The 26,528-nt window shown below is 47.2% G+C and overlaps 4 protein-coding genes across 5 annotated transcripts; 2 read left to right on the top strand and 2 right to left on the bottom strand.

Moving 5' to 3' along the window:
- The first annotated feature begins 18 nt into the window (after positions 1 to 18).
- Positions 19 to 3,101, top strand: NEURL2 (neuralized E3 ubiquitin protein ligase 2). Its single transcript, XM_080686610.1, has 2 exons — positions 19 to 1,055; positions 2,088 to 3,101. The coding sequence occupies exons 1-2, from the start codon at positions 314 to 316 to the stop codon at positions 2,201 to 2,203; spliced, it is 858 nt and encodes a 285-aa protein (XP_080542736.1). The 5' UTR covers positions 19 to 313; the 3' UTR covers positions 2,204 to 3,101.
- ZSWIM1 (zinc finger SWIM-type containing 1) lies at positions 2,437 to 8,401 on the bottom strand. Of its 2 annotated transcripts, none has more exons than XM_080686608.1 (2): positions 8,194 to 8,401; positions 2,437 to 7,404 (listed from the first exon to the last, which is right to left on the bottom strand). In XM_080686608.1, the coding sequence occupies exon 2, from the start codon at positions 7,257 to 7,259 to the stop codon at positions 5,889 to 5,891; it is 1,371 nt and encodes a 456-aa protein (XP_080542734.1). In that variant the 5' UTR covers positions 7,260 to 7,404; positions 8,194 to 8,401; the 3' UTR covers positions 2,437 to 5,888. The 2 variants fall into 2 exon arrangements, with proteins under 2 accessions (XP_080542734.1, XP_080542735.1); XM_080686609.1 differs by having other exon boundaries at positions 5,388 to 7,404; positions 8,348 to 8,394.
- Positions 3,657 to 4,726, top strand: SPATA25 (spermatogenesis associated 25; the record flags this gene model as incomplete). The annotated part of the gene is made up of 2 exons (XM_080686611.1): positions 3,657 to 3,726; positions 4,095 to 4,726. Exons 1-2 carry the CDS (start codon positions 3,672 to 3,674, stop codon positions 4,724 to 4,726), a joined length of 687 nt encoding a protein of 228 aa, XP_080542737.1. The 5' UTR covers positions 3,657 to 3,671.
- Positions 8,402 to 9,895: 1,494 nt separating the features above from the next.
- Positions 9,896 to 26,422, bottom strand: ZSWIM3 (zinc finger SWIM-type containing 3). The gene is made up of 2 exons (XM_080684204.1): positions 26,031 to 26,422; positions 9,896 to 12,297 (listed from the first exon to the last, which is right to left on the bottom strand). Exons 1-2 carry the CDS (start codon positions 26,183 to 26,185, stop codon positions 10,365 to 10,367), a joined length of 2,088 nt encoding a protein of 695 aa, XP_080540330.1. The 5' UTR covers positions 26,186 to 26,422; the 3' UTR covers positions 9,896 to 10,364.
- Between the last annotated feature and the right edge of the window lie 106 nt (positions 26,423 to 26,528).

Raw genomic sequence — 26,528 nt, 5'->3', positions numbered from 1 at the left:
GGCTCTGCTGGGAACGCTGACCCGGGAAAGGAGGGGGCGGGGACAGTCCACGCCCAGTCAGGGTCGGGGGCCTCGCAGGTCACATCTCAGGTGCCCGTGGTCAGATGACTTGGGTGTGGACGGCCAGGATCCCCCAGCCTTCCATGGGGCAGTTTAAGGCGGGATGGCTTAAGAAAGCGGCACTAGGACCCCCCGGACCGAGCCTCCGGGACGGGAGTAGGTGGGAAATACCTTACATGCCCCCGCGGTCACCTTCTGAGCCAGCTGCCCAAAATAGTCCCCGGCGCCCACAGGCCTGCCTCATGGCGGGGAGATGGCTGCTGTCTCCGACCCCATGGAATTGGGTGCGCCCTGGGGACCCGCGCGCCCCGAGCCCTCTCCCACCCGCTTCCACCGGGTACACGGTGCCAACATCCGCGTGGACCCCTCCGGGACGCGGGCTACACGCGTGGAGAGCTTCGCTCACGGCGTGTGCTTCAGTCGCGAGCCGCTGGCCCCGGGCCAGATATTTCTGGTCGAGATCGAGGAGAAAGAGCTGGGCTGGTGCGGTCACCTGCGCCTCGGCCTGACTGCTCTAGACCCCGCCAGTCTGGCGCCCGTGCCTGAGTTTTCGCTGCCTGACTTGGTCAGCCTCGGCCACACCTGGGTCTTCGCCATCACGCGCCATCACAACCGCGTGCCCCGGGAGGGCCGCCCGGCTGCAGAGGCAGCGGTCCCCTGCCGACCCCCAGCCCTCCTGGTGGAACCGTATCTGTGCATTGAGCAGTTTCGCATTCCCCGCGACCGCTTGGTGGGCCGCAGTCGGCCCGGACTCTACAGCCACCTCTTGGACCAGCTCTATGAGCTGAACGTGCTGCCTCCGACCGCGCGCCGTAGCCGCCTGGGCGTTCTCTTCTGCCCACGCCCGGACGGCACAGCCGACATGCACATCGTCATCAACGGCGAGGACATGGGCCCCAGCGCCCGGGGGCTGCCAGCTGCTCAGCCCCTCTACGCAGTGGTGGACGTGTTTGCCTCCACTAAGAGCGTGCGCCTGGTCCAGCTTGAGTATGGCTGTAGGTATCCCACCTCCTAGATAGCGACCCCTCCTGGCCCAGTGTGCGGACCTGAACTTGCTAGGCCTCCGAGCCAGCTCAAGGCCTTGGTCTGTGCAGCATTAATTTAGAAGGTGGGGAATCTGACCCCATATTATGCCCCTGCTTGTGATCTTGGATAAGTCATTCCCTAGCTCTGGACCTAAGTTACCATCTTGGCTGTGAATGATTAGGATGCCTTCCAAGTTCCCTCTGGCTTTGACAGTATTGACTGTATTAATCTGAACTGATTTTAGATTCTGGGCATACCAGAATCTTTGAGAGTTGTGTGCTCTTTTATTAAACAAATGTTCCTAGATTTGGGCATACCAGTTTAAGGACATCACAGACTCCAGATTGAAAGCTTCTTAATCCTGAGGTTTGGTTCATTATAGCCCCAATAAACCCTTTATTATTATTTTTTTTTAAATATATTTTATTGATTTTTTTTTACAGAGTGGAAGGGAGAGGAGGGATAGAGAGTTAGAAACATCCATGAGAGAGAAACATCGATCAGCTGCCTCTTGCACGCCCCCTACTGGGGATGTGCCCGCAACCAAGGTACATGCCCTTGACCGGAATGGAACCTGGGACCCTTGGGTCCGCAGGCCGACGCTCTATCCACTGAGCCAAACCGGTTTTGGCCCAATAAACCCTTTATTTGGACCTCTGATCACATTTTATGTATTCAGTGAACCAGAGCCCACTCTGTTCTGGAGGCTGGAGTTGCACAGCTAAATCAGATACTACCCCTGCCCCCAGAAGCTGCTACGTGGCAGGGAAGGGAGGGTACTGAGTGTTACACTAGAAATAGGGCTGCAGCATTGTGAAAGTATTGTGAAAGAGGTGCTTATCTCAAACACAGGTACAGCCCATGAGTCACGGGGGATCTAGAGAGTAGAAGGGAATTGCTCAACTTAATGACGAAGCGGGGACCAAGACCTAGATCTTTTGGGACTAGGCCTTAGCCCTACCCTCCTGTTCAGGTTGCCTTTGACCATCTTCTTTCCACAGTGCCATCCCTGCAGACCCTGTGCCGCCTAGTGATCCAGAGGAGCGTGGTGCACCGTCTGGCCATTGATGGGCTCCACCTGCCCAAAGGACTTAAGGATTTCTGCAAGTATGAGTGAAGGCCTGCAGCTACCCTGGAGCAGGGTCCAGGGTCGCATGCTGGCCCCAGAGCTGTGGCTGGTCTGAAGATGGCCATACTGCTGTCAGCCCGAACCAGAAATAAACACAGCCAATGCTGATCATTAGAGGGTCTCCTTGCCCCTGCAGCCTGTGAGGAGCACTTCTTTTAGAATGACTGTGGGTTGGTTAGCAGGTCAGAGCAAGAGACAGCATTTTATTTTTTTTTATTTTTAAAATTCATTCATTGATTTTTCACAGGGGAAGGAGGAGAGAGAAAAACATCAATTTGTTGTTCCACCTATTCGTTTACTCACTGGTTGATTCCTATATGTGCCCCAACTAGGGACTGAACCCACAACCTTGGTGTATCAGGATGACTTGGTGTATGGGGATGACTTGGTGTATGGGGGTGATTTGGTGTATAAGGGATGATTCTCTAACCAACTGAGCTACCTGAACAGGGGAAGAGAAAGCATTTTATTTTATTTAAAAAAAATTCTTTTTAGATAGAGACACTTCAATTGGTTGCCTCCCGCATGCACCCTGACCAAGGATTGAACCCACAACCCAGATATGTGTCCTGATCGGGAACCAAACCCGCCATCTTTTAGTGTACAAGATGATGCTCCAACCAACTGAGCCATATTGGCCAGGGCAAGAGAGAGCATTTTAGATATCATCTAGACCAGTGGTTCCTAGTCTGGCTACTCATCAGTGTATAGACTCCATCTCCAGAGATTCTTAGATTTGTTGGAGGTTTGGGCCTAGACATTGTTTCTGTAAAAGCTCCCCTCGAGATTCCAATGTACAGTCAGAGTTGAGAAGAACAGAGGTCTCAACTTTGGCACATACTATAACCACTTAAGGAACTTTGAAAAAGACGGATAACTAGGTCTGAGCCCTTGAATTCTGCTTTAATTGGTCTGGGATGAGGCTGGGCATCAGGATTTCTAAAAGCTCCTAAGGGAAACTAATGTGCAACCTGGTGTGAGAACCAGTGCCTTAGACCAACTATTTCATTTTGTTGATGGGAAACTGAAGCCCAGAGGTCAGACAGAAAATGAATTGATGCAAAGAATTCCTTCTCTCACACTACAGCCACAAAGTACTATTTGTATCCCTGATCATTTGCTTCCATACAAATGGTCTCATTTAGTTCTCACAACTTCTGGTGAGGTAGTGAACAGTCATTACCCCCACTTTACAGATGAGGATATCAAGGAACAAAACTGTCTAGGAGACTCGCCCAAGGTAAAGGCAAGAACCTAGAATGCCCAGACCCTGGGTTAGTGCTTCTTTAACCCCATCCCATTGTCTTATAGAGGTTCTAGAATGAACAGGTCAATGTTGTGAGGTAGATTCCAAGTACAGAAGGGAGGGACTATGAGGTGACATTCTAGAAGGGTGGGGAGGGCAGGAGAGGGGGCAGACGACTATTTCCTCACAAATAGGCGCTTTGGGGTAGCCATGTCTTATTTCATGTCTCCACAAACTCATCTAGGTCTTCTGCCTTCCAGCCAAGGTGAGAGGGGCTCTGGGAACTGGAATGGGTATAACTTCCCCTGAGAACTGGCTTCCTGGCTCTGGGGAGGTGGAGGTTTCTGCTAAGCATTTTGGGGCTGGCCCCCAAGTCAATTCTTTTCAAAGAAAATCCATTCCCAAAGTGCTTGCCAATAGCTACCCACCTGCTCACTCACTCATTCTCCATCACTTAGAATTGGGGACGGGAATGTGGATATTAGTATAACCTAGTTCCCAACCATTAGACAACCCTTTTCGGCTGCCCTTAACTGCTTCTGTTCCCAGTGCTCTGCTCCTATGCCCTGCCCCTCAGGGCCTCCCTCTCAAAGAGACCAAGAATAATAGTCCATCTCATTCCTGTCTCTGCAGGTGAGACTGCTTCTAGAGGCTCATCTCTTGGCCCCTATAGTCCTGTAGAGCCAGTGGTGGTGGCCTCTGGTGGACGAGGCCAACTGAACCAGAAAACTGAGCAGGTGGTACCTGCTGTCCATGCCTGGGGCCCAACTCTGGCAGTGCCGGAAGCCAGGGGCTGCCCTGGGGGGCCTAGCTGGGAGACACTACGGCAGAAGGAGTACGGCCGATACTGCCACAAGTTCCCCCATGTGAAGCAGCCTGAGAGCTTGGGCTGGGAGGATGGCTGCTCCAGAAGCAGAGCTCCCCACCTGGGTGGCTCCAGCAGGCCTGGGCCCCTACTACTGTGTGGGCTATCACCAGGAGTTGTGCCAAAGCCCTCTGAGGCAGGGGGAAAGGAGGCCGGCTCCCAGCCTGACATCTGCATCCTTACCCTGGCCATGATGATTGCTGGCATCCCCACCGTGCCGGTCCCAGGCCTGCGGGAAGAGGACCTAATCCGGGCGGCTCAAGCTTTCATGATGGCCCATCCAGAGCCAGAGGGGGCTGTGGAGGGGGTACAGTGGGGGCAGGTGCATGCCAGCACAGCCTCTGGGCACATGCCCCTAGTGAGACCCAGGAGGGGCCAGCCTCCTGGCTCCTGCTTGTAGCTGATGAAATAGCATCAGACACATAGGGTGGCTTCTCCGTATGATTTTTGGGCAGATAGGGTTGGGGGTGCCTATGGCAGGGATGGGGATAGGGTGGGTGATTGAGCCACTCAGATGAATACCAGTCCTTCATCAGGGCCCAGACCCCAGGAAGTTTCTCTAGATGCCACTAAGCCAGGAAACAGGTCTTGTCAGAGTAATTATAATGAAAATTACCTGAGGTAGGGGACCCTGCTTGGAGAGTGGAGGTTTCTTCTGTATAGTTTTGGGACTTGATCAAAACTTCTTGTACAAAGTCATAGGCAATGTGAATTTCCTCTTGCCTCACATTTCCCATCCTGCTGAAGGCAGGTGATGAGACCACAGGCAAGGAAGGAAAATTAATACTTATTTGAGCACCCACTGGGCATCAGGCTCATTATATGCCCACTCCTTTAATCTTACCAGTGCTGTGAGGATCTTCATTTTTAGCGATGAACAAATTGGGGCTTAGAGAGGTGACCTGCCTGAAGTCCCATAGCTAATAACAGGCAGACCAGGTCTCAAGAATCAGGCAAGTAAGGAACCAGGATTTGCAGGCAGCATCGGACTCCAACATCTCTATTGTTTACATGACATTTCCTAAAGTGCCTTCCGCAAGATAAAAAACTAGATGAGTGCTAAAGTAGGCAACATTCAACTTTAATGACCTCAGGATGGGGCCGGGGTTATAAAAAGACTGGGAACCTGGCTGCATCAGCTCCTCTGAGGGGCCTCTTCCTCTGGGAGTCAGGAGAGTTATCTCATGACTGGGGAAACTTACCCAGACCTTGATCTCTGTCTGTACGTCTTATCTCAGAGCAGGGACCATCTGTTTTTGTAAGGCCCTTGAGCTAAGAATAGTTTTTACCTTTCAAAAGGTTGTAAAAAAAACAAACAAAACCAAAACCAAGTACAATAGACTGTACATGGCCAGCAAAGCCTAAAATATTTACTGTCAGGCCCTTGGCAGAAAAGGTTTGCTGACTCCCATCTTAGAAAACTAGACATATTGTAGGTAGCAGGAGGCAATAGAAGGCCTGTTTTGTCCTGGAGGGACAGTCCAGGGAAGTACAACAGTGTGAGTGTGTGTGTAGGGGAGGATGTGTGTACCTGTGTATGAGCATCTCTCAGCACAGGGTAATCACAGCTGGACCTGCTCGTAAGGGCCAATCCAGATGTCGGCCAGTTCCCGCAGGGTGCTGTACCGCTGCTCAAACTCCTCCTGGCTGCAGTGTTGTAAGAGCTGACCCACCTGCTCAGTGAGGAGAGCCACAGCCAAGTGCTTATCCAGGGTCTCACTCCACTTGCTGCCCAGGATGTCATCCAGACTAGCAGCACAGTCTGCTGTCCACTGAGGTGGCAGCATATTAGGCTGGAGCACCTGGTGCCGGGCACTGAGCATGGCCAGGATGTGGCGGCAGGGCAGGTGGAAGGCCTGGTTAAAGTAGCAGTTGCAGCTGGCAGGAGGCTGGGGCTGCACTCTATGGGTGTCTTCCAGAATTTGTACGTTCACTTTTTCAGAGCCAGAGCCAATGAGTTGCACAGATTTCTGGACCACGGCAAGCTCACCCAGGCAGAGCTGGGCTGCTGGCTCTGTGCAGATGGTGTGGAGGGAGTGCTGGATGCAGGCTTCTACCAACTGTTCCTCTTTGGGGCTTTGGGGGCTGACGTCTGAGGGGGCACAATTGCTCTGGGGACTCAGGCCCAGGCTGAAGATTGCCTTGTCTCCAGAGATCTGCTGCACAAATCGGAGCAAGGAGGTTATGCCTTGTTCCACAGATGGGGTGGTGCCAAAGAACTGGCTGAGGATGCGGGTGGTGACCTCCAGGCCCTGGAAGTAGTGGCTGCTCTCGGCTTGGCTTCTCCAACGGTGGGCCAGCCAGATGCGGTCATTGAGCAGCCAGTATAAGTGTAGCTTGGTCAGCTGGTCTGGGGGGATGCAGTTGCTCAGGAGTGCATATAACTTCCTCAGGTTGCCAGCAGTGGCTGAGCACATTGTGCTTTGCAGGGCAGTCAGGAGCACCTGCTTCACGGGCTGTTCGAGGGAAAGCTGATAGAACTTGCCCTGGAGGAACTTACAGATATGGAAGGCTGAGGGCAGGACCTCAGCTGTGGGGAACTCCATAGCTAGGGTGGGCAGAGGGAAGAAGTAGGGATCTACCAGGATAGTACAGACTTTCTCCCAGGCTGGGTTAAACATCTTGAATACCTGGAACATCTGGGTCAGGCCTTCAGCATCCTCCTTGGCAGGAATGGCAAAGTAAACTGTCCGGGCAAAATGACCCTCTAGCTGCACCTGAGGGCCATCCACCAGGAAGGTATATAATACCTTGCCCATTGGGTTATAGGTCCGGTGGATAAATAAGATATCAGGGAAATGGGCAAAGATGTCCTGCATAAAGTAGCTCTGATAGTTGAGGGTATCTAACTTGGCAGTCTTGCTAATCTGGTACAGCAGCATAGGTGGGCTTGGGTCCTCAATGAAGAGCTCATTCAGCATTGTCAGGGCCATGGGGGAGATGGGAGATGTGTAGATGCCAAGGTCAAAATACTTCCCTGCAAGGCTGCTGTACAGGAGGCTCCCAGTCTCTCAAGCTCCAACTAAGTTGCCGCTTGAGGCTGGACTGTATTTCCCAGATCTTGTTCCAAAGAGGGGCCTATGGAGAGGAACACAGGTTTAAGGAGATAGTAGAGGCTCTTCGATTATTCAGACAATATTTATTGAACACTTACTGTGTATTAGCACTGTTCTGGGGGACATCACACAATAAACATGTAAACAAGTAAACGAGGATATATCAGATAATGAAGGTTACAAAGACCACAATACTGGGTAACAGAGAGTAACCTGGGGATGGAGGGAAACTTTAGCTAAGGTGCTCAGGGCAGTCCTTTCTGGGGGAAGGGAGGATGACATTGGAGCTGAAACCTAACTGATAAGCCAGCCACTTGGTTCCATAAGATCTAAATGGGTGTGAAGGCTAGTGCTGCACACAGTCTTTTTTAAAAATAGCATTTTAAATACTTGTACAGCACTTTATATTTACAAATTACCTTTTGGCATCCATTCTTTCATTTGGTCCTGGTGTATTCAAGAGAAATGCAATTGCCCCAAATTTGCTGTGTGATCTTGGGCAAGTCAGTGACACCTTCTGAGCCTCCATCTCTTCAGCCTTAAAACAGGGCTAACAAATATGCCGCTACGTAAATACCGATATGAAGAGCAAAGTTCTAGTCAAATGTTTCCACTATTTGACCCAAAAGCAGGTTACTGTCCCCATTTTACAGATGAGAAACTGAGGCTCAAAGAGGTTAAATGACTTGCCCAACATTATTGTGTAAGTAGCTGGACGCTGAGTCGTTGGCTCGGGACCCCGACTGCTTTTCAAAGTACCTGAGCTCCATAAACCAGGGACAGAGAAAGGACGCGGCCTCTGACCTCTCACCTCTTGCCCGATGGGAGGATGTTCATGTCAGACTTTTCCATACGGAGTCCGGCCGGAGCCAGAAGAGACGTCAACCTCCCACCCCCTTGGGAGCTGTGTCCAGGCTGACCGTAAGCAGTTGCTTTATATCTCCACCCCTTCCGAAATCACTCACCCACAGGCTGACTCAGTCGCCATTTCTCCCTATTCGACCCAGTCTCTGGCTCTGACTGACCTCTAGACTCACCAACCGCGGCGCCAGTTTCCTGTGACTCGGGCCAATGGCCTGAGGAGCTCACGTTAGGTCTTTCGAGCTCGGACCAATCGTAGCCCGGCAGTTTGTGGGCAGTGCTGTTACCATGGTTACGAGGGGGCTCGGCTGGCGGTAACCAATAAAAGCCTGAGAATATTTGCATCCAGGAGAGTCTTGAGACCTGAACCTGGAACTCTGGAAACTCCTATCTGTGGAATCGACTGGAAGGACGTGTTACTATGGAAACTCCCTCAGCGGCTGAAAATGAAATGGAAAATAAATAGTAGTGTTTCAAGAATTTTCTTCTTTTCTAGTCAAATTCCAAAGGCCCCAAGTGTGTGTGGGGGAGGGCGGTAGGAAAGGGTGCATATGTAGTTGTATTGAGTCTTCTGCCTTGGGGAAATTGAGGCCCAGGTTTCAAGTTCCGCCTCGAGGTCAGGGGTTAGGAGCCCAGCCCCTGGCTTTGAGAAAACCCAGATCTTGAGAGAACTTGGTGTTGCCCAGCCAACCCCTCCCAGATTTTACAGAAAGATGATCTCCAGAATGAAGCTGTGACTTGTTAAGGTCATGGTGAACTAGTGCAAGAACCAAGACGGACTGCCATCTTTTGACCTCAGCTCCCCTGAAGATGGTTGGCTACCAGGCTCTAGGTGATTAAGATCACAAACTAGCAGCAACAAAAGTCAGTGTTGATGCTTGTAACTGTGGTGAAAATGTTCCATTTATATAAATCTAGAGGGGGAAACGAGGCCAACGCTGATTTTTTAAAAATATTTTTTATGGTTTCAGAGAGGAAGGGAGAGGGAGAGAGAGAAACATCAATGAGAGAGAATAGTTGATTGGCTGCCTCCTGCACGCCCCCCACTGGGGACGGAGCCCGCAACCCAGGCATGTGCCCTTGACCAGAATCGAACCCAGCACCCTCCAGTCCGCAGGCTAACACTCTATCCACAGAGCCAAACCTGCCAGAGCCCAACACTGATTTTTGCAGGTGAGGAAACCCGGGTCAAAGAAACTAGGGACTTTCCTACAGTCTTCCTGCAAGCTGCGGGCAATTGATTATAAGATTCCGGTTTCACCCGGCACCTATGAACCAGGTCATGGTTCGATTACCCGTCAGGGCACATGCCCAGGTTGCAGGCTCTATCCCCAGTGTGGGGCATGCAGGAGGCAGCCGATTAATGATTCTCCCTCACCATTGATGCGTCTATCTCTCTCTCCCTCTCTGAAATCAATAAAAATATATTTAAAAATAAAATAAATTAAAAGAAATAAAAGGATTCCGGTTTCTTCCCTCCCTATTTGGCCTCATCCTGTTGGAATATGAGACAGCCTGAAATCAATGGAAGGTTTGGTTGGAAGAGGATGAAGTGGTGGATTAAGTCTTTGAATTTGAGGCATCAAGTTGTTTTGCTTCACAACCCCTACTTGATTCCTTCCCTATTCAAGCAGCACACATTTCCCTTATTTGATTTTATTAAAAAAAACAAAACTTTAATATGAATAAAAATAGACACACGGAACAGATTCTTTGTAAAGAGCAGCAATAATCAAGGATCACCCTCCTTCCCTTTGTCCCTGAAAACAAGCCCTTTTACCGGGTCCATTTCATCTCACCCTATCCTGGGTCATGAGGTTCATCTCTGTAAAGTGAATAAGATCTGTTCTCAGGGATTGGGGGAGACAGAGGGATGACCTTTCAACATGGAGACAACTTTGGCCTTAAACAATGAATGGGGCTGCCAAAGGTAGGGCAAAAAGGGGGAAATTCAAAGGACTGTCACACAGTGGGATCCTCTTCTCTCTATTGTAACAATCTTCCTAGTCCTACCTAGGAAGGCATTGGTTAAAATGCTGACCCCTAGCATGACCTGCCCACTGTGAGCTCTCAGACTTCCAAGGAGAGGGGTTTGTGGTTCAATGCACCAGAGCAAGTGCTTTAATCATGAATCGTGGCTCCAGCAAGAGGGAATCCCTCCCCTTCCTCCTGTTTTCCCCAGAGAAAAGGGAGGCGGCCCACATCCTTGAAGTCCCCTGGCTGCTGGGTGGGCGCAGGTGGCTGGTAAGGATCAGCCCAGATGTCCACAATCTTGCGCAAGGTGGAAAAGCGCTCCTCCAGCTCTGGCCCCTCACTCTGCATTAGCAGGTTTGCTAGTTCCCTGCTTAGGTCCTGGATCACATCCTTCCTTCCTTGCTTCCCAGGCTGGCCTGTGTTTGGGACCACAGCAGGGTCCCGGAGCTCCCCACTCGGCCCAAGGAGGTGCTGGTACCTCTTTTGCCACCGGCGGCAAACCATGGTTTCGCCCACTGGCTTCTGGCTGTTGTGTAGCAGGGCCAAAATGTGTCGGCATGGCAGGTGGTACCGTTGTTGAAAGGAACAGCTGCAGCTACAGCCATCTTTGCTAACCTGGTGAGAGTCCTCCAGCAGCTTAATGTCCACTGAGGAGCCAGCCACATCCATCAGGTGGGTCGAGTTCTGTACCACCTCCCATTCATTGTAGCACAGCTTATAGGCCAGTTCGAAGCCACTCTGGTGCAAGGTGTCTAGCATGCCACCTTGGAAGGGCTGCACCTGTGGCTTCTGCTCCAACTGCACCTGCTGTGGGTATGGCTTTGTCTCTTTCATGGGGAGCCTGGTGAGGCTCCCGCCACAGATTTCAAAAGGCTTCTTGGACTTCGGTAACATGTTTGCTGGCCGGGCTTTCTTTAACTTGGGAGGAGCTGTGGGCAAGTTTTTTACACCTTTGGTATTAAAGAAGTCGATGTAATCCACAAAGCGGAGGATGCAGTCCAGCAGGGACTGCTGTTTCCTAAAGAGACTTGACACCTTGCTGGTGACGATGTCTAGGCTGTCCATGTAGGTGTTACACGCATGCAGGCCCTTCCTGACGTGCATGTACCACAGCAGTTCACAGGAGAACCAGTGGGTCTGCAGGAAGCTGAAGAGCTCCTCATCCAGTAGGGCTTGGGCCATCTGACAGAGATTCTGCAGGCTGGCATCAGAGGTGACAAACACAGCCTCCCGTAGGGCTTCCTTCATGAGACTTTTAAAGGATGGATTTGCTGAACTACGATGCAACTTCTTCTCTAAGAGTCGGGTTGTGTGGTAGATGGAAAGGAGAATGCGGGCAGCAGGGAAGATTTCCTGCAGGATGGCTCGGTGAGGGAAGGATGGGTCCACAAAGATCACCTTGATCTTGGGCCAATCTGAGTTGAACTCTGTGAAGATACCCAGCATCTTGGCCACAGACGTGGCTGTCTCGGCCCTGAGTACAGCAAAGTGTACCACTCGACTCTCTCGCTCCTTGTTCTCCACCAAGAAAGCGTAGAGGATGTGGCCCTGGGCATTCTCCACCCGGTGCAGCAGGAGATTCTCTGGGAAGCGGATGAACAGGTTTCTCATCTTGCTGCTCTGAAAGCTGAGCCGGTCCAGGTCTTGGCTGTTGCCTACACTGAGGGAGGCCATGGAACCCTCATCCACCTTAAGAAAGTTCTTCATCACTTTTGCGATCTTGGCCAGGTCAGAAGGAGTGATACCCTCCTGCTCTGGCTTTGAGGCTGCTTGGACCTTACCTAAGCAAAATGAAGGTTCAACCGGGGACTTCTCAGCCCTGGTAAGGTCTTTTTTAAATGTGGGCTGCTCAGGCTCAGGTTTCTGCAGATACATTGTCTTTTGAGATTCAGCAGTGTCTCCTTCAGGATCCGCAGTTTTGGAGTCAACATGTATATGCTGGGTGTTGAGTTCACTGATAAATAGTCTATCCAGTTTCTCATTGTACTGCAGGAGCAAGTATGCTGGGCACATGTCCGCGTCTGGTGTTCTCTTTCTATTTGACTGGATCCGACTACAGACAAATTTCACCTGCACATATCTAGGGAAAGTAGAAGGGACAATGAGAAAGGTGCTGACCACCCCCTTTCTTTTATAAGATAAGGCCCTGTTGGACTTACAGTGGCTGATATATTTTCTGGAGACCACAATGCAGTATGGGATGTAGGGAAGAAGATTTATGCTTACTCTCCAATCCCAGAGTATGCAGCTCTTTCTTCTAGACCCTATCTAGCTAAAACTCCCTTCATTTTCATCTAATGCAGTTCTAAGCCCCAACTCCTTTCATTCACTCTGTTGCTCATCTGTGGCTGCCAACAATTCAATCTGAGCAAGATGCAAAGGAAAATAGATAAGAGGCAATAACAGAATACCTAGCTGGTTACTGTTTAAAATGTTCCCTTCTGTCCGGCCAGTGTTGCTCAGTGGTTGAGCATCGACATATGAACTGGGAGGTCAGGGTTCAATTCCTGGTATGGGCACATGCCCAGGTTGTGGGCTCAATCCCCAATAGGGGTCTTGCAGGAGGTATCCCATCAATGATTCCTTCTCATCATTGATGTTTCTCTCTCTCCCTCTCCCTTTCTCTCGCTGAAATCAATCAATCAATAATCTATATATATAAAAGCCAAGCGACCAGAACACCAGAATGACTGGAACGACTGGTCACTATGATGTGCACTGTGGCCAGCCAACCAGCCAGATAGGGGGGCAGCCCCTTCCTGCCCCCGCCGGCCAGGCCTCTGATCGGCTCCCCCCGAGATCGGTGGCGGGGACAGCTGGCCAACTGCCCGCAGTCCCTTCCCCCCACTGGCCCTGCCCAATTGGCCCCCATCAGGGAAGGGGGCCATCCAGACCCCACCCGTGCATGGATTTGTGCACCGGGCCTCTAGTACTGTGTAAAAATCTAAACTTTAAAAATGTCCACTTCATTCCTACCTTTTGGGAGCCACTGCCTACTCTAGACGGCAAAGATAAAAATGACCCTGTCCTGGCCTGGTGGTTCAATTGATCTGAGCATCATCCAGTACACCAAAAGGTTGGGGTTCAGATTTCTGGTCAGGGCACATACCTAGGTTTTGGGTTCTATCCCTGGTCAAGACTCATACGGGAAGGCAAGCACTCGATGTTTCTCTCCCCTCCACCCCAACCCTCTCTCTAAAATCAATGAAAGCCCAGGCCCATGTAATCAGTTGGGTGAGTGATGTCCCTTACACCAAGACATCACTGGTTAGATTCCAGGTCAGGGCACATGCCCAGGTTGCAGGATCGATCCTCAGTAGGGGGAGCGCAGGAGGCAGCTGACTGATGTTTCTCTCTCTCTCTAAAATCAATAAAAAACATATTTAAAAATAAATAAAAATATTTTAAAAATAAAAATAAATTGAAAAGCATACTCTCAGGTGAGGATTAATAAATAAAAATTAAAAAGTGGCCCTTGGGAGTCAGGAGTAAGGTTAAGTCTGGGCCTCTTCTCTAAGACAGAAGATCTCTGTTCACCTTTCATTTAAAGAAAAATGTCCACATCCTAAGAGATTTTGAGAACCCCTGGGCTACATAATCTTTAGGGTCCCTGCTGGTTTTCCCATTCTAAGAGGAAGTGATTATTCAAAGGAGAAGGGTAACTAAATTGATTATCTGCTCTTTCTTCCTATCAACTTTCAACCCATGCTTCAAGGCCCAAATCAAGTACCACCTTCTCCAAGGAGCCTTTGTGGATGCCCTCAAACCATGGTGATTGTTCCTTTCTCTGTATTTATAGCATTTATTTAAAATAAAAGGCTCAGGAGCTTCTCTGTATAGCAGTATATCTAGTGGTTAAGCAATGGAGACACTGGAGGCTAACTACTGGATTTGAATTCCAGCTCTGCCACTCAGAAGCTGTTTGACCTTGGGCAATTCACTTCACTTCTGTGTGTAGTTTCCTCATCATAAAATGAAACTATCTTATTAGGGTTGTTATGAGAATTAAATAGGCCACACTTCTCTAGTGTTGACAGAAAACTTTTAAACCTCCAGTTGGAAACAGCAATGGATTAAGATAGAGAAATAAAAATCATAACATCAGTGCTGGGTTTCCTTAGCCTCTGCTACCTATTCACCATATTGAAAATGCATACCCCTGAGATGCAGTCTCCATGCTTTAACCACTGAGCAACCGGCGAGGGCTCTTTATTTATTTTGATGTAAGTCAGCTACTGATATTACAGCTGTTACGCCTTGTGACATTCACCTGGGTGTTTATGCAGTACATTCCAATTGGATGGGGCTGTCTTCAAGTGACCAAACTGAGTTATTCCTCAGTGTTTTCCAAACACCTAACATAATGCTCGCTATTCCTTCATCGAAGATCTGCTGGATAAATGACTCACGGACCACTGGTGGGTGGAATGGGTCACACCCCTGCCTCCTCAGGAAGTGTCACAGCCCAAAGACTAGAGGAGGGGGGAAAAAATCTCAGCCTCTGGCATGACATGACACAGCCTGGACATTTCATCAATCCCTTTTCAAAAACTCCATGCCAGCTGGTCCTGCTTGCTCACCCTGTGGGGCAAGCTTAGAAAAACAGGATATGCCAGGACCTCAGTAACAGGGAGGAGGGGCCCAGGGCTGAAAATGCACATGTATGCACAGTACTGGGCCAGCAACACCATCCCCACCTACAGGGCCATGGAGCAGCCCTGTAGTATGGCACAACCGTGAAGGATGACTGTGGTGTGGCCTCTGCCTATGTCTCCAGCTTCATTTACCACTCCCTCACCATCTTGTTTTTTTGTGTGTGCAGTCAAACTGTCTACTATGCTGTGTTTCACCTCTCTGCCTTTGCTCATGTTTGTTTCAGTCTGGAATGCCCTTCCCACCAGTCTTCATCTCAAAGCTTACTCATTCTTCAGGACTATCTGCAAACATCACCTTCTCTAGGAAGACTTCCCTGAGCCTTTAGATTGGGCCCTTCCCTTTTGATGGCTCAACATCCTAGAATAGCTCTAGCTCATCAAATTATATGGACTTCATGTGCTCTTATCACATTTATTAAATTAGTCCAAAGAAAGATAATGATGAGTGCCAACCATAAAGCTCTTTCTACCTTTCCTGGTTCCATTAATGACAGCAACTCCCAGTGTAGAAAGCTTGGTATTCTTTTTCTTCCTTTTTTTTTTTTTTTTTTTTTTTTAATGTTAGAGAGAGAGGAAAGGAGAGAGAGAAACATTGATTTGCTGTTCCACTTATTTATGTATTCATTGGTTGGTTCTTCTATGTGCCCTGACTGGGGATCGGACCTACAACCTTAGTGTGTTGGGATGGTGCTCTAACCAACTGAGCTACCTGGCCAGTGCTGGCATTCTTTTTAATTCCTCCTTCTCCATGTATCTATACCAATATGTTAACAAGACTTTTAAATTCTATCCTTTCACTACTACACGTATTAAAGATTATTATATGCCAGGCTACATGTTACTCTCTAAAATACTTAATTTTATACAATGAAAAGGGTCCTATTATCCAAATTTTACAGTTGGGGAACCAGGCTTAAAGAGGTTCTTCTCAAGGATGAAAATCTGGAATTTAATTCTCCAGTTAAAATGGAAAAATATGGGATTTGAACTAAGCCTGCTGGATACAGTCTGCATAGTTAACCATTATGCTGCCTGTTTTCTTTCTAAATATTTCTCCTTTCTCTGAATTCTCCTTTTACCTTCCTCAACTTGACCCTCAACACATTGATTGTTCAGGTTCAATAACTCCCTTAAAGATCTGTAAACTTACGGTCCTGGTGGGCATCATGCTTTTCAACTGAATGGGTACTAGGTTGAAGCCTGTTATTTTCTTCCTGCTTCCCTTAAGCTTTTTTATCGAGATATAACTCACATACATTGAAGTACACATTCTTTTGTAAGAATTCTTTCATTGCTTTAGTTATTTTAATCTGTACTTATTTCTGTCTCTCAGGTTAAAGCAAAGATTCCCTTCAAGACAAGAATAGGGTTTTATATAGTCATTCATTGGTATCTGCTAGGGATTGGTTCCAGGAACTCCAAGAATATAAAAATCTGCATATGCTTGCCCTGGCCAGAGTTGTTTAGTGGTTAGAGTGTTGGCCCATGCACTGAAGGTCATGGATTTGATTCCCAGTTAAGGGCATGTACCTGAGTTGCAGGTTTGATCTCCGCTCTGGTCAGCGCATGTGAAGGAGGCAACCAAACGATGTGTCTTTCTCACATCCTGTCTCTCTCTCTCCCCCACTCCCTCCCTCCCTCCTTTCCACTTTCTCTAAAAATCAATGGGAAAAATATCCTTGGGTGAGTATTAACCACAAAAAAAAATCCACATATGCTCAAGTCCCTTATATAAAATGGCGTAGTGTTTGCATATAACCTATGCACATCCTCCCATTTACTTTAGATCATCCTAGATTACTTATAGTACCTAATACAATGTAAATGCTATGCAAATAGTCATTATACTATATTGTTTAGGGAATGACAAGAAAAAAAAAGTCTACATGTTCAGTACAGACACAAGCATCAACCATCAAAGGACTAACTACATAGTACATGTCAGCAACAACATATCTTTTTTCCCCCCCAAATATTCTCGATCTGTGGTTGGTTGAATACATGGATGCAGAACCTGCAGATATGGAGGGCTAACACTTCTTTTAAAAATCTCCCTTAGTGCTTATATCTAAGAGTGCTCAACCAGGATCTAAAGAGAGTCACCCAATTTTGCTGATTCTTTCTAATCTATGCTGTAGGTATTTGTATTCCCCTACTTACCTGTGACCCTAGTGTACTCCCAGTGCCTGGCACTGCACCAGGCCCAGACCAGGTACTGTAAACACACATACTGAATGACCTTAATGAATGTGTACAATATAGAAATTCTTCCTATAACATGAGTAGAATACTAGGATGTTCAATGGGAGAGTTTGGTCAGATGACCTGGCTTCTAGTCTTATTAACCACTAGAGGCACATTGCACGAAGATTTGTGCAATAGGTCTTCCTTCCCCTGGCTGCTGGCACCAGTTTTCCTCTGGCACCTGGGACCCAGGCCTTCACTCCAGCCGCAGCGGAGAAGCCAAGCCTTGAGGCTAGGCTTTTCCGCTCCGGCTGCAGTGAGGCTTGGCTTCTTGGCTCCGGCCGCAGCAGAGAAGCCAAGACTCTTCAGTCTTCGCTCCACACCTGCATATGCAAATCAGCCCACCATCTTTGTTGGGTTAATTTGCATACTCACTCCTGATTGGCTGGCGGGCGTGGCAGAGGTACAATCAATTTGCATCTTTCTCTTTTATTAGTGTAGGTAACTTTGAATAAGTCCTTTGTTTAATTTCAAACATTTACTAAGTCCTACTATGTACCAAACACTGCTAATTGCTTAGAAGGTTACGTACACTAATTAGATATTCTCTACTCTCAGTCTAGGGAACAGAAAAATTATTAAATAGATGGCCAATAAAGTCAATATTAAGTGGTGAATGATTAAACAGAGGTACAAACAATATACTTAGACAGTGGAACCTCAGTTCTCAAACTTAATTCATTCTGGAAGGCTGTTGGAGAAGTGATTTGTTCAAAAACAGAATCGTTTTTTCCCATTAGAAATAATATAAATTTAATTAATTGATTCCAGACTCCTAAATGATTCCGTTTTAAACTTTCTTATATACAGTACATGTCTAAACTCTACTGTCATTCTCACAACTTTCCTTTTCACTTTGCAGTTATCACTAACCTTTTTAGGACCCATGGTGACTTATGTACCTATCTATATATACAAAAAGCCAGCAACCAGAATACCATAAGGACTGGAATGACCGGCCACTATGATGCCCACTGCGGCCAGCAAACCAGCCTGGTCAGGGGATGGGGCCGGCAGGCCAACCTCCCACGGCCCCTCCCCCCAGCCAGCCCCGCCCCTGATCAGACTTTCCCACCGCGATGGAGGGCGGGGTGGCGGTTGGCCAGCCCAGCCCGATTGCTCTCCTACCCCAATAGGGGGCGGGGCCAGCTGGCCAACCTCTTGCAGCCCCTCCACCCCTGCCCCTGATCACCCCCCTAGGGGGCGTGGCCAGCCAGCCAACCTCCTACAGCCCCTCCCCCCACCCAGCCCCACTCCAGATTGGCCCCCTCACCCCGATCAGGGGCAGGGCCTGCCAGGGTGGGGCTGGCCAGCCAACCTTCCACAACCCCTCCCCATAGCCAGCTCCACCCCTAATTGCCCCCTCCACCCCAATTGGGGCCAGGCCAGCCGGACCCCACCTGTTCACAAATTCGTGCACTGGGCCTCTAGTTTAATAATAATAAACAGTTTTTGAGTCCCCATCAGGGCACATTGCCTGTATTGCAGGATTGATCCCTAGCAGTGGGTATGCAGGAGGCAGCTGATGGATGATTCTCTCTTGTCACTGATATTTCTGTTTTCTATCTCTCTCTCCCTCTTCCTTCCTCTCTGAAATCATTAAAAATAATAATAAACAGCAATAAAAGCACAAAAACATGAAAATATTCACAGCACAATTTCTTGAGATGTTAACAATGTGAGGTTTAATAGTAAACTTAGTCATACTCTCAAATTCTCTCCTTTGTCATCTGAGAGAGACATGTGACTGATCATACAGGTATCAGCATGAAAGGGTTGTTGGTCGAGAACTGAAGTTCTGTTTGACAATCAAAACATTTTTTCTGTTAACTTGGTCAAGAACCAAATTGTTTGAGATGGAGATGTTCTAAAACCAAGAATTGACTGTTACTGAATAGCAATCACGTTGACTATGGAAATTAGAACAGATTAACTAAAACTTCTGATTCATTTCATAAGATTTGGATCCTTTTTGTGTGTAAACTGCACCAGGAGCAATGAATACAATTTTTTATAATTGGAGTAAAGCCATTTTAGACAATATCACTTGAGTGAGGAATAAGACTCAGTCAGAAGATCTAATTTAAATTCTAGCTTTACCACTTAATTGTGTGAACTTGGATAAATCACTTCACTTCCTCTAAGCCTCCAAATCCTAATTTACAAATATGAAACTAACAAGAGTACTGGTTTATAAATAATCAGTACCTAATCCAAAATAATCAGTACCAGTAAACGTGAATTCATTTAAAAGCCTTTGACAGGATCTGTTGGTTGCCATCCAACATCCCTTTGCCCCCTTCTCCCTTCTGAACAGAAAGTCATTCCCTTTCCCCATAGAGCTAACTGCTTCAGGCTTAATCTAAACTGATTAAAGTAATCTTATTAGAAATGGGCATGGAGACTGGCCCAATTCTGGACAAAGAAACATGGTAGGAAATCTGCAGGAAACCAAGGAAGGCTTTTTCTTCTGGATGTGACTTCTGCACTTGTGCCACATGGGAAGCCATCCTGAGGGCAAAGCTGAGACCTGAGGATGGCAGAGTGGAAGAAGCAAAAAGCCTGGGCCACTGAAACAATCCCCTTCAAAGGGACACCTCTGGGCTTCTAAGAAATAAGGCATTTTGAGATGGTTTCCAGTTAATTGAAGCCAAAAACATCTTCAGAAACAACATTTCATAGTAAGTAGTAGGAAAAAAATGTTTGAATGGAATTTTATCTTAAAAATGAGGCTAAAATTATAAAATTAATATATGCAACAAAATGTAAGTGATAACGGCAGCTATATGGCAATTCTTAGAATAATCAAAGAATGACTTAAAGTGTCAACTGTTGCCCTGACTGGCTCAGTGGATAGAGCGTCGGCCTGCGGACTCAAGGGTCCCAGGTTCGATTCCGGTCAAGGGCATGTACCTTGGTTGCAGGCACATGGGGAGTGTGCAGGAGGCAGCTGATCGATGTTTCTCTCGTCGATGTTTCTAACTCTCTCTCTCCCTTCCTCTCTGTAAAAAATCAATAAAATATATTTAAAAAAAATAAATAAAGTGTCAACTGTTGCCTGGCTGGTGTGGCTCAGTGGTTGAGCATCGACCTATGAACCAGGAGGTCATGTTCTGTTTTTTCTTTTTTTTCAAAAATATATTTTATTGATTTTTTTACAGAGAGGAAGGGAGAGGAATAGAGAGTTAGAAACATTGATGAGAGAGAAACACCGATCAGCTGCCTCCTACACACCTCCCACTGGGGATGTGCTCGCAACCAAGGTACATGCCCTTGACCGGAATCGAACCCGGGACCCTTCAGTCTGCAGGCTGATGCTCTATCCACTGAGCCAAACCGGTCAGGGCGTCATGTTCTGTTTTCTATCTCTCTCTCCCTCTCTGAAATCATTAAAAATAATAATAATAAACAGCAACAAAAGCCGGTCAGAGCACATGCCAGGGTTTGGGCTCACTGCCCAGTGTGTAGCAGGCAGGAAGCAGCTGATCAATGATTCTCTCTCATCATTGATGTTTCTATCTCTCTCTCCCTCTCCCTTCCTCTCTGAAATCAATAAAAATACATTTAAAAATAATAATAATGAAGTGTCAACTGTTGCCCTGGCAGGTATGGCTCGGTTGGTTGAGTGCAGTCCCTTGCACTGAAGGGTTGAAGGGTTGCTGATTTGATTCCTGGCTGGAGCACATGCTCAGGTTTCAGGTTTGATCCCCTGTCAGGGACGTGAGGTAAATGATTGATGTTTCTCTCTTTCTCTTTTCTTTTCTTTTCTTTTCTTTTCTTTTCTTTTCTTTTCTTTTCTTTTCTTTTCTTTTCCTTTTCTCTCTCTCTCTCTCTCTCTCTCTCTCTCTCTCTCTCTCTAAATCAATAAAAAAATACTTTTAAAAACTAAGTATCAACTGTTGTTTTTTTCTTTTTTTTTTTAAATATATTTTTATTGATTTTTTTACAGAGAGGAAGGGAGAGGGATAGAGAGTTAGAAACATCAATGAGAGAGAAGCATCAATCAGCCGCCTCCTGCACACTCCCTACTGGGTATGTGCCTGCAACCAAGGTACATGCCCTTGACCGGAATCGAACCTGGGACCCTTGAGTCCACAGGCCGATGCTCTATTCACTGAGCCAAACCGTAGGGCAACTGTTGTTTTTTTCATGGTATACTTTCCCCTTCTGTCTCACATTTGCAATATGTAAAGACTGGTTTTACCAAAATATTCCTGGGCTTTATCAAGTTCCTCAAAAACCTAATTTAATTTTTTGCTATGTAAATCATTTGCTTTTCAAGTTCCTATAACATCATCTTCTTTGCTTGATTTCCCTTCTCCATTTGTTAACTGACATAAGGCTGAGGGTGATGTAAGGATTCACCAAGTCCCACAGCTCTTGGGTGATGTGTAATTTCAAGTTGGCAATCATTTTTATTTGCATTGTATTACCCTGATGTTTACCACATCTATTCATTAGCCAGAAATTGACTACCAAAGATGTTGATGGGACTGGTAAGGATAAGCAGGAAGGAATGAGTAAGTACTGACTCATTTTGTAAGTGGCCAGTGTATTAGCAAGATTTTTGTGTTATGATTTTTGCTTTCCTACGCAGCCTTGTGATTATGGACACATGGAAAATAAAAACTCAGCTAACGGCTTATAGTTCAAAGGATGTGATGAGGATTAAATAAAACAATGCCTGTAAAGCTCTTAGCAGATTGTTTGTAATGAATCCCAAAAGAAGTTTAAAAAGGTAGCTATTGCTATTTCAGTCTCCCACCTTCACCGCAGCCAGAGGAGCTGCCTCCACATCTGCAAGGGATGGTCATTCGGAACTGCTCCAGCTTCCTGATCCAACCCAATAATCTGAAGGCCCTCAACTAGCTCCCTTCGCTATACTGGCCTGACCCACTTAAGACAGTGGGTCATCATGAAGCAGAGATCGGGCCAGCGAAAGCCAGCTGCCTCCTACATGCGGACCACCATTGCCAAGAATGCTGGGGCCACCCAGAACAGCATTCAGCACGTGATCCATTAAGAACAAGTCCCACGGATCTGGCCTGGCAGCCAGGCTCTGCGCGTGGCTGCATCCTCTGGGCCAGCACCATCCTGCACAGCCAGAAACCCCCGATGGTGAAGAGGAAGTGGGCTGCCCCACCAAGAGCTCTGAGCTCCCCCTCCCCCCAGAACAATAAAGGAATCAGCCAACTTTCCTTAAACAAAGGTGGGGGGGGGGAGGGGGACTATTAAACTGAAGGGCAATGAAGACAGACATCAGAATATTTCATGGATTGTTTGAAGAATATCAATCCCCAAAAAGACAACAAAAAGCCCCCAACAGCCATATATAAAAACTAGAGGCCCAGTGCACAAATTCATGCATGGATGGGGCTCCTCAGCCTGGCTGGCCATTGGGGACAATTGGGGCCAGCCGGCTGGGGGAAGGGACCTCGGGAGGCTGGCCGGCTATGGGAGGTTGGCTGTGGGAGCGCACTGACCACCAGGGGGCAGCTCCTGCATTGAGTGTCTGCCCCCTGGTGGTCAGTGCGTGTCATAGAGACCAGTCAACTGGTCGTTCGGTCTACCAGTCTTAACGATCGCTTAGGCTTTTATATATATAGATATGGGATGGGAAACTGTGTATAAAACTATAGAATCTACCCAGTCACTGGGACTTTTGGTCATTTAGTTATAACTCCCACAGTACATTTCTTTGGGTCTCTTAAAATATCTACCACTTTCTATCATGTACTACAGTTACATCTTTGGCAAGTATTTACTTAGCCTATGTTTCAGCCACTACATGTATTTTCTTTTATATATATTAGTATATATATACATATATATTTTATTGCAGAGAGGAAGGGAGAGAGAGAGACATCAATGATGAGAGAATCATTGATCAGTTGCTTCCTAGAGGGGATCAAGCCCTCAATCCAGGCATGTGCCCTTGACCGGAATAGAACCTGGGACCCTTCAGTCCGCAGGTCGACACTCTATTCATTGAGAGAAACCAACTAGGGCTTTTCTTCTTCTTCTTTTCAATGTTTTTATTTATTTTAGAGAGAGAGGGATAGAGAGATAGAAACATCAAAGAGAAACATTGATCGGATGCCTCCTGCATGTCCCCTACTGGGGTTCGAGCCAGCAACCTGGGCATGTGTCCTGACTGGATCTGCACGTGGCTGCCTGTGACCTATTGGTTCGTGGGTCAACACTCAACCACTGAGCCACACTGGCTGGGCTACATGTATTTGCTTCCTTTTAAAAAATATATTTTATTGATTTTTTACAGAGAGGAAGGGAGAGGGATAGAGTTAGAAACATCAGTGAGAGAGAAACATCGATCAGCTACCTCCTGCACACCCCCTACTGAGGATATGCCTGCAACCAAGGTACATGCCCTTGACTGGACTCAAACCTGGGACCCTTCAGTCTGCAGGCCGACACTCTATCCACTGACCCAAACCGGTTAGGGCTACATGTATTTTCTTACTTAATTTTTACTATACCCTCCTCAATTTACAGAGGAACACACCATGTGGCAAAGGTTAAAAAAACCTTGCCCAAGGTAAAGGGGTGAAGCTCAGACTCCAGAGCTCTCACTTTTAATCATTTTGCCAGCTTTTCCTAAACTTCCAGGAATCACAAACCACTTTTTACATCTGCCATGGTCACCCATACAACATTTGCATTATTATTTTCAACTGGTTTTCTTTAAATCAGCTCACTTTACTCTATTTAATAGGATCTTTATGTTTGGGTACTAACATTAGTTACTATAAAATAATCTCACCTGTCCACTAGTAATATGCATATCTGGTTGCGAGAAACGTTGCACTCTGCTAAATTATCTCCAAAAACATTTCCTCCACCCTCCTGGCAGTTCCACATGAGAAATGTTCATTCCACACATCCATATACCATTCCAAAAGCCCAACGCAGTGTACAAGACTATTCGTTACAACATCCCAACAAACAGTCGATCTGTGTCTGCTAAAGGCTAGGGCGGCTTACTAATTCACTTCCTCGTAAACTAGCTCAGTCCACTACTGTCCTCAAGGGTAGAGACCACAATTTACCCATCTTTGTATCCCAGCTCAACACCTACGGGTAAACATTTTACCTCTTACTAGAAGTTTGTTGAATGAATTAATAAACAAGTGGGATAAAAACCTGTTACAACCCATTGGTTAAGTAGGGCAGTTAAGAGCTCTGGCAATAAACAGGCTGAGCCCGACCTTCAGTCCTAACACCTAGGGTGCTTTCTTATAGATACTAGTTTCTTGAAATCTTACCCTACTCCCTGCTCCAACATGCCCCCTCTTTTCTGCCAATTCCCATTTTTCTTGGCTGTAACCATACCAAATTCAGACTTCCCTCGCTCACACCAGGTGATTTTGAAGGTGGGGGTGATTTTTGTTATAGGTTCTCTTATTATTTTCCTCTTCCAAGTCTTTTAAAAAATATATATATATATATTTCAGAGAGGAAGGGAGAGATAGAAACATCAATGATGAGAATAATTGATCAGCTGCCTCCTGCATGCCCCACACTGGGGATCGAGCTGGCAATTCAGACACATGCCCTGACTGGGAATCGAACCGTGACCTCCTGGTTCACAGGTCGATGCTCAACCACTGAGCCATGCCAGCCGGACTGTACATCTCCTTTAAACATTTATCACATACTAGTCAGTTTACTGAAGTCCAACTCTACCCCATCTTAAGCTCCCCCCCAAATATGTTTTTAGTGATTTCAGAGAGGAAGGGAGAAGGGGAGAGAAACATGAACATGAACAAGAAACATCAATTGGCTGCCTCCCTGCCTCCTGTACGCACCAAACTTGCAACCTAGACATGTGACCCGTCCAGGAATTGAACAGACAAACCTTTCAGTGCACAGGACAACGCTCAACTAATTGAGCCACACAGTCCAGGGCTATCCCACCTTAAGCTTTTTGAGGGTAGGCTGGTTTCTTATTCATCTTTGTTGTCTGTACCCAGCACAGCACTGGGCTTCAGAGCAGGGGAAACTACACAACATGCCTTCCTAGATGGGAACTTTGGACAAACATCTCAACATAGAGGCCTCAGATGTACGTTGATTTTCAATTTGTAAAAAGTGGAAAAATTCACGTAAAGCCTGGATTTGACTTGTCTTGCCCCAAATTCTGGCAATAATGGATCTTTATTTTCACATGGCAGCCATCAGCGGGAGTTGATTAGATAGGTCCTGCTCTCCATGTTACCCCATTCACACTTGTTCCTAGCACAAATACCTGGTGCTGGTTGTTAATTTCATCATCCTTTTTTCTTATAGTAAAATTAAAAGGAAACTTTCTTCCACTGCATTGTTTCATCTACTAAATGGGAGAGATAACATTTATCTATAATTCTCTGTACATGGGGTAAAGAATGTACAGACCAGAGAATGCTGTTTACCATGCGACATTGAAAGTGTTTGAAAAACGGTTGTTCATCTCAGGAGCTCAAGAACTATTTCAAAACCGAATGAATGAATGAACCAACGAACGAACAAAACTAACCAGCAAGTGACCACATTACTGCTTTGTAAAGAGGAGGCTGATGAAGGAAATTATCACCAAGGCATTTTTATCCATTTGTGAAGGCCATATTTTGTGTCTGGGATACTGCAGGTGCTCAGAAAATGGGACAAATTGCAGTTAATATGAATTCCTTAAAAGCTGTGAATGTAGGTGTGAGTGAAGCTGAAGTGGGATGGTCAAAAACGAATGCCTGTGGAGGTTTTGCTCTCTTTTCACCAGGCATCCAGCAGGTGCTTAATGATTGCTTGTTGAATGCGCAGAGAAACAAGGGCCCAGTTGCACTCCCTCCTCCAGGTCGCCCTCCAGGTGACCGTCTGGCCTCCTCCCCACCCTCCTGCCCCACCCCCACCCCGCCCTTACAGGATGTCCTCACGGATGGAGGTGCCGTGGTTGAGGTTGTGGCAGCGGACGGAGACGCGGTCCCTGAGAATGAAGGAGCAACTGTTCTCCTTTTTGTAGAGGCTGAAGCACTTCTTGAAATCCTCGTAGGTCTTGAAGCAGCTGCCCAGCTCCATGGCTGCCCCCTCAGCCCACGCCAGGGGTTGGCCCTAAGATCAATACCAGGGGTCAGAGGTCACACTATGAGGGTCTACAGGCTGCCGTCGGTCCAGAATGCCTTCGAGCTCGGCCCCAATTGGGTGGCCAGCTATGAAGCTCCGGAGGAGCCCTAGGTCTGAGGCGGTAAAAGAGGCTGGGGTCGCCTTTGCTATCTGACAGAGGGGAAATGACGCTCATCCATCTTTATCAAGTCCCTGGGATCCGCCCCTCCAATCACACACGGAATCCCAGACTGGCACTCATTTTCTCCAATAGGCAGAGAAAGAGAGCCACGCACCCGCAGACTGACAGGAGCATTGT

This window comes from Plecotus auritus (genome assembly GCF_963455305.1).
Source record: "Plecotus auritus genome assembly, chromosome: 8".
Taxonomy (NCBI): domain Eukaryota; kingdom Metazoa; phylum Chordata; class Mammalia; order Chiroptera; family Vespertilionidae; genus Plecotus; species Plecotus auritus.
Note: the sequence above shows the minus strand (reverse complement) of the source record. Positions and strands in the feature narration are given on the sequence as shown.